This window comes from Nuphar pumila, chromosome 7 (genome assembly GCF_984573655.1).
Source record: "Nuphar pumila chromosome 7, dmNupPumi1.hap1.1, whole genome shotgun sequence".
NCBI lineage: Eukaryota > Viridiplantae > Streptophyta > Magnoliopsida > Nymphaeales > Nymphaeaceae > Nuphar > Nuphar pumila.
This window is the reverse complement of record NC_143255.1, coordinates 117,732,135-117,742,966: the sequence shown is the minus strand read 5'-3', so window position 1 is coordinate 117,742,966 and position 10,832 is coordinate 117,732,135. Positions and strand designations below refer to the sequence as shown.

The following is a 10,832-nucleotide window of genomic DNA, read 5'->3' as shown; positions in this document are numbered from 1 at the left end:
AGTGCAGTAAGGACCAAGAGTCGAATAAATTTAGAGGCAGCTCATCAGTAAGGACCCACAACAGTCAATGTGCAGGTCAGTCGGTGCTTGATGGAGCAATGTAGGATCTTCTGATGGATGTGCACAGAAGCAGAAATAGAAGGGAGAGAGAGAGAGTGAGAGGGTTGATGAGCCCCCGGACCCCCCTCCTGTAAGGGCAAAAGGCCATGAACACGCTGGTAGGAGCCCTCAAACCCCCCTTCGGTAAGGGTAAAAGCTCTGAATCAGACTCCACAACTCTTCAAGTTGAATGATGCTACCCACACTGGGAGGAACTCTCAGACCCCCCTTTCTGTAAGGGTAAAAACTCTAAATCAGACTCCACAAACTCTTCAAGTTGAATGATGCTACCCACGCTGGGAGGAGCCCCCAGACCCCTCTCCTGTAAAGGTAAAAACTCTGAATCAGGATTTACAACTCATTTAGTTAAATGATGCTACCCACGCTGGGATGAGCCCCCAAACCCTCCTCCTGTAAGGGTAAAAACTCTGAATCAGGCTCCACAACAGTCAATGTGCAGGTCAGTCGGTGCTTGATGGAGCAATGTATGGTCTCCTAATGGATGTGCACAGAAGCAAAAATAGAAGGGAGAGAGAGAGAGAGAGAGAGTTGATGTTCATGACCTCCTCCAGGAGAGATTTTTTTCTCGGATAATCCTGCAGTGCAGAGACTGGGTCTTAAATAATCATCTTCGGGGCACTTAAGTCTTTACAACCACTTCTTTTCAAGAACCGTCATTTTTTTTGCACCAATGGAGGAGAGGGTACTTAAGTCTTTGCAAGCGCATCAAACTCCAATGCTAATTAATGCTGACAAACATGGTGATACGAGACGCACATGCTTACATACGTGGTGCTCTTTGGGACCCCGAACATGAGATGTAGCTAACTGCCCTGTTCGGGGGGGGGGGGGACATATAACCTGCTTTGACCCAACCCCATCCTTTTATAATAGGAGATAGAGGTCACATTCACGTAACCTCCATCCACTAACCCCTATTAACTACCCACTAAACAGCCCACTAACAGTGTCAAACCGGATCACCTTTATAGGTTGGATCGAGAACCCAAAATGTATCATAAAGTTCATGTGCGAGAGTCAATGTACTGTCCTATACAAAATCTGGATTTGGATTTTGATGGAAGTGCTTCACCAATTCTTTCGTTGCAGCACCAAAGATGCCCCTCCTTTTTTTTTGTTTTCTTGAAATAATTACTTTCAGTTCTCTTGTTGTTTTTGTTGTATCCGAGTCCAACAATTATTCAACTGGCACACACCTTCCACAAAATAGATCAGTTTCCAGTAAAAGAAGCAAGAACTAATGGGAGAATGACTGAAAGAAAAGAACCTGTTGAAGGCTGTAGTCTTGAGCATTCTGGTCAAAGCCAACAAAGTCATTATCTTCATGTCTAAAACTTCCATTTCTCTTGGCTTCTCTAAATTTAGCATCACGAGACGAAGCATTAATCAAATTGTTTTTCTTCCATCCTTTGGGAGAGTTTGCTTCCTCATTTAAGGACCTCCTGTCAAGCTCCTCAGTATTTGACAAAGATTACAGGCTCTGGAGAATCACTCGCATGCAAATGTTCTTCCTTAGCCGATAACACCTTATCCGAAACAGTCCTTTTTAATGACTCTTCATGAAGAGTTAGTGGCAGGTCTTGATCCAAAAGCAAGTTTTCCTTAGCCTCTTGATTATCTGACTGCACATCATTTTCTGCAGGAGGATTGGGAACACCCTCAACGCGAGCATTATGATCCATATCTGATCTGTCCATTTCAGCTACCTCAGTTGGCATTAAATCATTTGCAGCGTCACCCTAGCAATCAAAAGAGTTAGTTTGGCACCCTTCCGTACGGAAGGACATTTGGGTACCAAAACTTAGTTCTCTGACAATTAGATATTTCAAAAAGTTTTTTGCAGAGTCAATAGATTCAACAGTTTAAACTGATAGATTGAATGACGATTATTTCCAGCACAAGAGGCTACAGTCATCTGGTAGGGGGAACTTGTGAATGTCACCAAGTTGACGAGAAATACACAGATTCAAAACCAACAGGTGCACATCCCTTGCCGCAATGCCGAAGCTGGGTGTACTCCTTAATGGGCAAGGGGGACCTCGGGTTTTATGTGAATGAACTCGGGTAGCAAGGTGGTTTCCCCCTAGTCTATCCATATTGAAAGAGTTGAAATACGAAAGGAAAAAACTACATCCTCTTACAGATTCCAATCCAAAAGCCTCCACTTTTTTGGTTTCCAACAGAGTTGTTTTCATCACTTCTTTCACCATCTCCAATAGACCTCTCAACCACAGTTGAAACATCTTGAGGAATATTCCTGAAAAAACATAGCAGAGTGAGAATTAGTTTGATTATGATATGAAAATCTTGCCATCTATTTGTTGAAACCTTTTTCTTTATTTCATGAATTGCTTTGGTATGGTTGAATGTTGGATTAACTTAACTGATCTGCATTAACTTATTATTCCACCGACCTCTTTCTCTTGGATGTATGGAACCCCTTGCTTTCTGCATGAAGCTTATTGGGATGGCTCCCAGTGATTGCCCCCTAATGGTGGCAGGGGTTTTTGAGGAAGATTTTTACACTGCATTGCACATCTCATCTCTGATCTTTTTGGCTCCATCTGGCCTTTCTCTCTGACCATGGTCACCGTTCTCCAAATCCTACTGTAGATTTTCCAGCCTTCTGCCTAAGCTCTGTGCCGTTGTCCTCCTATTTGTTGTTTCAAAATAGGTTTGAAGCGTATGAATTGCAATTTCTGGTTTTGATTTAGAACATCATATTTAAACTCTACAGGAGTCTGTGGTGGCAAAAATGTCAAAGTCAGTCGATTACATTATCGAGCACACATATTTTGGCAGTGCTATAGAATTTGTAAAATGGTGGTTTTCAGATTTTTGGTCTAATCTGCGAGAAAGAAATGCATGATCTTATGAAGATTGATCTTGTGGGGCTCTTTTCCTCCATTGATGGTTCCATATATACATTTTTTAATTTCCATGGTCAAGTGGCAGGTTTCTGGGGGTTTAATGGGTTTGGCCCCTAGCTATTGGTTCTTAGGAAATTTTGCTTTTGTCTTCGCCATTGCCTTTTTTTTTTCAATGTTTATGTATGGATTCTCTTTTCTCAGAATGTGTTGGAGTTTTATGGCAAAATGAAAGTCTCTTTTCCTTGGAATGTGTTTAAATCAAGTTTTGTGGCAAAATCAAAGAATTATTCATAAATTTAACATTAAATAGTTGCATTAAATATTACTTTGTTTGACTATTCAGCCTTTCTCCATCTTTAATAATAGTAAAATGCTTAAAATTTGAGATACATTCTTTTGGGGTTCTACAACATCACAGTGACATTTGGCTATGTACACTAAAGCAACAACCTTGAAAATTTAGGTCAACAATAGACTAGTATCAACATGTACCATGAAGTTAACTAAACGTGGGGGAAGGGGCTCTTGTACTAAGCCCATAGAGATGTTTTAGGACTTGAAATATGCTTTTTATAGTGGGTACTTTGAATAACAGTACACGTTAAAAATTGGTACACGGTGGACAGAACCTCATATGATTCACATGTATGAACTCTCTCCTTTACCAGTGCTAATTACCTTTCTCATTCACTAAAACTGACTGTAGTTACTTGTTATAGTTCCTAGTTAGAATATTGCCTTATAACATCCTAAGGTGGAGAGAGGGAAAATACCAAGGCTTGAACACTTGACCAATCTTAAAAGTCACCATGTTTCAAGCACTTTTCTTGACGGGAGAAGGCAAAGCTGGTTATAACATACCAAGTTGTTATAGTTATAAAATTAAATATTCTTTCCCACCTTCAAATACAGAGGTTTGAGCCCTTAATCGGTGGTTTATACAATCTTCTTGTTTACCAACTTATTGTTTATACCTGCTATTCACTTCTTTGACAGGACATGAAACCATCTGTTGCTTCTGGTATTGAAGTGAGTAGATTCAGTGACACACCAGCAGATTCTTCCTTGGAGGACTTGTTTCAGGAGCCATTAGATAGAATTCATAACGGCCACTTAGCTGAAGCTTCAACTTCTGCATCTTCTGCTCAGTTAAGCCAACACAAACAAAAACGCGCATGAATCTGGAAAAACTGACCTGGCGAAAAATCTCAAGGCTACAATGGTTCAGAAACGAATAGAACATGAAAAAGGCCAGAAAAGTGGAGGCGACCTGATGTCTCTCATGATGGGTGTTCTTAGGGAGGATGTAATAGGTATTGATGGTCTAGTAAGCAATCATGATAACTGTAACTGGCTAATCTAATTTTCTGTTTTTTTGTTCTTGATAGAACTGGACCACCATCAGTTGTACATCATATTCTGTTCAGAAACCCACTTGCTTAGGAAGATCTTTACAACTTTGTTGACTGCAAGCGTTTATCCTTTGGACTTGGTATTTGATGGGAAGTTGTTTGGAGAAAACCTTTTTCCTATACAGGTGCATGCCATTTTCTGAATATCTGAAAATTTTACTTGTCTGAACTGTTTCACTTGTGAAGTTATTCGATCTTTTCATAGTGATGAATGCTTCTTGTATAATTTTCTGTTCTCGAAATCTTACTTTCTCCATAATAAAAGAAAATGATAATTATGTCCTGGATTCATTAGAAAGATTAAGTTGTTTTTAGTTGTAGCTACACTATTTATAGCATGTACACAGCGAGAGGCATAGGTCACAGTGATCTCTCTATAGGGAAAGGGTGTGGAGGGAGCTGTGAGTGATTATAGTATTGCCTCCAACTTTGAAACCAATGCTGTTGTAATGTGTAATAATTTGTAGGAATATTTTGTTTTTTTTTTACTGTTCCTTTGAGAACTAGTGACGGCTCAAGCAGTCACCATTTACCTATATTCGTGATGATTTTGCTGTCACCAATACTCGTGAAGGTGTCACTGTGGATCTATAGTGACGATCAAACAAGCTTATAGTGATGGCTCCAATTACACTAAGCCGTCACTGTTACTTATAGTGACTATTTGGAGCCGTCACTATAGGTATTTTTTTGCATAATAAAAAATGTATTTTTATGAAAATATAATAATATTTATTTAAAATATTAAAATAATTTCCATACGTTTCCGAGTCTGTGTTAACGTGTCATGGCGTGTCCCATCCCAAGACACACTGCCAAAATGGACATGTCAATGTACAAAAGACAAGAGACCTACCCCACGTCCAAAGCTTATCTGACTAAGAAATGACGATGAAGCAGACTGCTCTTGAAATTTGGTCACAGTAATTCCTTTAAAATCAATTTCATAATAAAAGCGCTTCTAAAGTCAAGATAAGACAGCGCCGGGTCTATAATAACGTTTACCTACCTTGTAACGTTTGATGAACCATAAAATTCAAAGACATTACCTCCTTAGAAAACAAGCAAATACATGTAATAATACGTCGCCTCCCCCATTAACGTATAGGGAATTATTGCTCTCTCTCTCTCTCTCTCTCTCTCTCTCTCTCTCTCTAACTTGGTCAGCAAAACCTGGGGTGCAACTTGCAAGGCCCCACTTCTCATGGGCTGCTGGCCGGCGCGACCGGTACCCTGATTTGATCGGTCACCAACTGCAATTATGCCTAGGTCAAAGCTGCTGTCCACACGATATTACTTCTCCCAAGACCTAAAACTGAGACTGTCCACAAACCCAGCTGCTCGTGGCTCAGCCTGGTTTGGCTCGTTCAGGCTCATCTGGAGGCTCTGCCAGCTGAGCCACTACCGGCTCATATAGTATAAAGTAGGGGTGGCAAAACCTGACACGACCCGCCAACTCGCCTCTTAGGCGGGTTCGGGTTGGGCTTAAACTAGCCTGTTTAATAAACGGGTCGACCCGTTTAATAAATGGGTTAGGCGGGCGGGTCAACCCGCCAACCCGCCAACCCATTTACCCGACCCAACCCGTTTATAAACGGGTTGGCGGGTTGTGTCGGGTTACCCATTTAATAAACGGGTTGGGTTCGGGTTGAGGTATGCTGACCCACCAACCCGACCCGATTGCCACGCCTAGTATAAAGACACCGAGTATGAACAAAGGTTGTTTGACTCGGCTCAGCTTGTATAAGCTCGTCAAAGTGTATATAGCCACACACTCACCCACGCACAAGCACACAGAAGTTGGGTTAAATAATCTGGTAGGCTACAAATGATTGTACCCAATAGGTAGGGCTGGTAAACGAGCCGAATGAACCGAACAAGGGTTTTTTGTGCACATTTTGTTTACAGCAAGCCACTACTCAGTTCGGCTCATCTGGCTCATGCAAGCCGAGCCAAGCCAAGCTCGAGCTTGTCATGAGCTAGCTTACAACAACAACAACAACAACAACAACAACTACTACGCCTTCATCCCAAAACAATTGGGGTCAACGATATAAACCAAAAAAAAAATTCATTTTGGGTCTTCCACATGAATCCTTTTCCTCCAATCATTTCTATCCAATGCCATGTCCTCGGTGAGGTTCAAAGCATTCATATCCTTTCCTATCATCTCCATCCAAGTCTTCCTAGGCCTACCCCGACCTCTTTTAACTAATATACTTTCCCATTTCTCCAACCTTCTAACTGGAGCATCATTAGGCCTTCGCCGAATATGTCCAAACCACCGTAAACGATTCTCTCGCATCTTATTTTCAATGGGTGCAACACCTACCTTCTTACGTATCTCCTCGTTCCGAATCTTATCTTTTATTGTATTTCCACACATCCATCTAAGCATCCGCATCTCAGCTACACTCATTTTTTGAATATGATGTCTCTTGGCAGCCCAACATTTCGTACCATATAGTAAAGCGGGTCTAATAGTCGTCCTATAAAACTTTCCCTTCAACCGCAATGGCATTCTATGATCGCACAACACTCCAGTTGCACTTTTCCATTTCATCCACCCAACCTTTATCCTATGATTTACATCTCCATCAATTTCTTCATACTTTTGAATGATGGATCCCAAATATTTGAAATAATCATTCACCGGTATTTCTTGCTCACCAAGCTTCACTACACTCCCATCACTACTTCGTTGCTTACTAAACCGACATTCCATATATTCAGTCTTACTCTTACTCAACTTAAAACCTCTAGCTTCCAATGTCTGTCTCCATAATTCTAACTTAGCATTAACCCCAGCTCTAGACTCATCAATCAAAACAATATCATCAACAAACAACATACACCACGGTACATTTTCTTGAATTGATCTCGTAAGCTCATCCATCACTATCACAAATAGGAAAGGGCTTAAAGCAGATCCTTGATGTAACCCAACCGTTATCGGAAAATTGGTTGTCACCCCTCCACAAGTGTGGACATTGGTTACTACTCCTTCATACATATCTTTAATTATACTAATGTACTTGAGAGAGACACCTTTCTTCATCCTTGTCCACCAGAGAACGTCCCTAGGTACTCTATCGTATGCCTTCTCTAAATCAATAAAAATCATATGCAAATCTTTGTTCCTCTCTCTATATCTTTCAATAAGTTGTCTAAGAAGATGTATAGCTTCCATAGTTGATCTTCCAGGCATAAAACCAAATTGATTCTCCGATATCATGACAACCTTCCTCAACCTAGACTCAATCACCCTCTCCCAAAGTTTCATAGTATGACTCATGAGTTTTATACCACGATAGTTTGTGCAATCTTGTATATCACCCTTATTCTTATATAAAAGCACCAAAGTACTCTTCCTCCACTCATTAGGCATCTTATTAGTTCGCCAAATCAAGTTAAAAAGATTTGTCAACCATTCTAAACCTTTCTCTCCCAAGCATTTCCAAGCCTCGATAGGTATACCATCTGGGCCAACTGCCCTTCTTGATTTCATTTTCTTCAAAGCCTATGCAATTTCTTTCTTTTGAATCTTGCGCATAAAGTCACGATTTATCTCATGAAAAGGAATGGGGAAGTCTCCAAGATCTTGAGCATGACTATCATTAAATAGCTTATCAAAATAATCTTTCCATCTCTCCTTAATCTCCTCATCTTTGACTAAAACCCTTCGCGTTTCATCTTTGATACATCTAACCATACCCAAATCCTTCGATTTCCTATCTCTTATCTTTGCAAGCCTATAAATATCCTTCTCGCCTTCTTTGGTATCCAACTTGTCATAAACCTCCTTATATACATTAGCCTTCGCGTTTCGAACAACTTTTTTAGCTTCCTTCTTTGCTATCATATACTTCTCCAAATTCTCATTGTCACGACTCTTACTTAGATTTCTATAACACTCTCTTTTAACCTTAATAGCTAATTTGACATCCACGTTCCACCATGATGTATCCTTACCTAATGGTGCACCACCTTTAGACTCACTCAATACCTCCTTAGCCACTTTTCTCATGCCACCCGCTATCTTATTCCACATTGATTCTGAATCCTCCTCGAGACACCAATCAACTTCCTTAACTACCTGCTCTACAAACATTCCTTGTTTAGCTCCTTTCAGTGCCCACCACTTAATTTTAGGATCTATCCTATGTCTATCCCTTTTGCGGCATTGTCTAATTCTAAGATCTAAAATTAAGACTCTATGTTGTGTAGCTACACTTTCTACCGGTATAACCTTACAATCGATGCAACAACCCCTATCTCTCTTTCTAAGTAGGAAAAAATCTATCTGACTCGTATTAACCCCACTTTTAAATGTTACTAGGTGAGACTCCCTCTTCCTAAACCAAGTGTTTGCTAAGATCATATCATAGGACAAACAAAAATCTAAAATCCTTTCTCCACTTTCATTTCTTCCTCCTATACCATAGCCTCCATGGATACTCTCAAACCCATCCCTACTAATGCCTACATGTCCATTAAGGTCACCGCCGATGAAAAGCTTTTCTCCATAAGATATCCCTTGTACTACTACATCTAAATCTTCCCAAAATTGATGCTTAATGGAATCATCTAAACCTACTTGAGGTGCATAAACACTAATAATATTAATAATATCCGTACCTAATATTAATTTAATAAGTAAAATTCTATCACCCTTCCTACGGACCTCAACTACATTATCTATAAACTGACGACTCATAACAATCCCTACTCCATTCCTATTCCTATTTATTCCTGTATACCAAATCTTATATCCCCAAGGTTCTATCACTTTAGCTTTCTCACCTACCCATTTGGTCTCTTGAAGACATAAAATATCAATCTTTCTCCTACACATAACATCTACTAACTCTACCAACTTACCAGTTAAAGACCCTATGTTCCAAGAGGCTAACCTAATTTTATGGTCTTGGACTAACTTCTTTACCCCCACCCGTCCAACAAAGTGAGGGAACCCTTGCCTATTTGACACCACACCCGGGCGCCGGTGTGACGCGTCGCTTCTAGGCGACGACCTAGCAACCCTTGCCCATTTATCACTACCTCCGGGCCTAGAGAGTACAACGCGTCGCTCAGTAGGGAACGCCCCAACGAAATTCTCATATTGGTTCATTTTCATAAGATATGACAAAGTTTTTATGCTGGCTGTCACAGGCCTACCGCAACCCTCCTCCTTTATCCGGGCTTGGGACCGGCAGTGTATAACTAAACAGTTATACACAGGCGGAGTTTGTCATGAGCTAGCTTGTTAAACAAAAAAACCCATTTTTTTATAGTGCCCATAGTGAAAATGAAAATCATGACCTCTTGGTTGCCTACACATCCAACTAAACCGCTTGAGCTTCCATATGTTTTTAACATCACATATAAATCCTATATAAGCTCACGTAAACGAGCCAAGCCAAGACGAACACCCATTGTTCATGCTCGGCTTAGTTAAACTATAAGAGCAGCTCATGGGTCATGTCGCCGAGCCAACTTGATGATCACAAACGAACTTCAGGCGAGGCGACCGAGCTGAGCCACAAGCTACTCTGTTAATTTACCAGCCCTACCAATAGGGCATGAGTTTGAATCTCACTGTTGAACTCACAACAAAATGCACTTTCTTATTCTAAACGAAACATATCGAGCTCGGCTTATATAGCTCGTGCTTGTCAGGAGCTCCACCTGATTCTGACCACAAGCCATCTGAGCCTAAACTACTCAAGCTCGACTTGCTTGGCTCGTTAAGTTACAGCTACTCGAAACTTGTTCATATCCACAATAACAGAAAGCACAAATATGAAGAATACAATGATATTGAATTCTGTAAATAATTAATATTAAATCAACCTTAATCGAACATAGCAACTAAATTGACTGTTTTTCTTGATCAGAACAGAGAGAGCCCCCATCCAAAAATTCACAGTACCAATCCTGAATATCCAAGATCACTTTAATAACTCAACCTTTACATACACAATACAAGGACAGATAAACGGTATCTCCTAAAACATTCAAGATGTAGAGTCCCTTGATCACCTAAAACATCACATCTATGCAGTTCTGCATGTGCAAGCTTGTCACAGAGGACATGGAACTAGTAGCCCATATCCATACCCTCATCCAACCCCTTACCCGAAGTTCGAAATTTTCTCATGGTCAACAGGATGTTGAGGGCTAAGCTCTTCCGGAGAGGTTTAACATTGATTGAGTTTTCCCTCTTCCCAGCCTTGGAAGACCTATCAAAAGCAAAAGATGAAAGGAAAATCCCATGAGAAACAAGCAGTCACTTCTGTTCTGAACTTGTGGTAACAAGAAACAGTCGATAAATAAATAAATAACGACAAGATATAAATGTAACCATATGGCGATACAAACTTTTATTTGCATAGATTGAGCCACCAAATTATACAGCTGACCCAGTAGA

General features: G+C 40.4%; 1 protein-coding gene across 1 annotated transcript in view; it reads right to left on the bottom strand.

The window, feature by feature from the left end:
- Positions 1–10,220: 10,220 nt before the first annotated feature.
- Positions 10,221–10,832, bottom strand: part of LOC149833126 (uncharacterized) — a 17,366-nt gene continuing 16,754 nt past the window's right edge. The window contains exon 3 of the mRNA XM_090014929.1: positions 10,221–10,644. Within this exon, the coding sequence (XP_089871055.1) occupies positions 10,503–10,644 (142 nt within the window). The 3' untranslated portion in view covers positions 10,221–10,502. The remainder of the gene's footprint in view (positions 10,645–10,832) is intronic.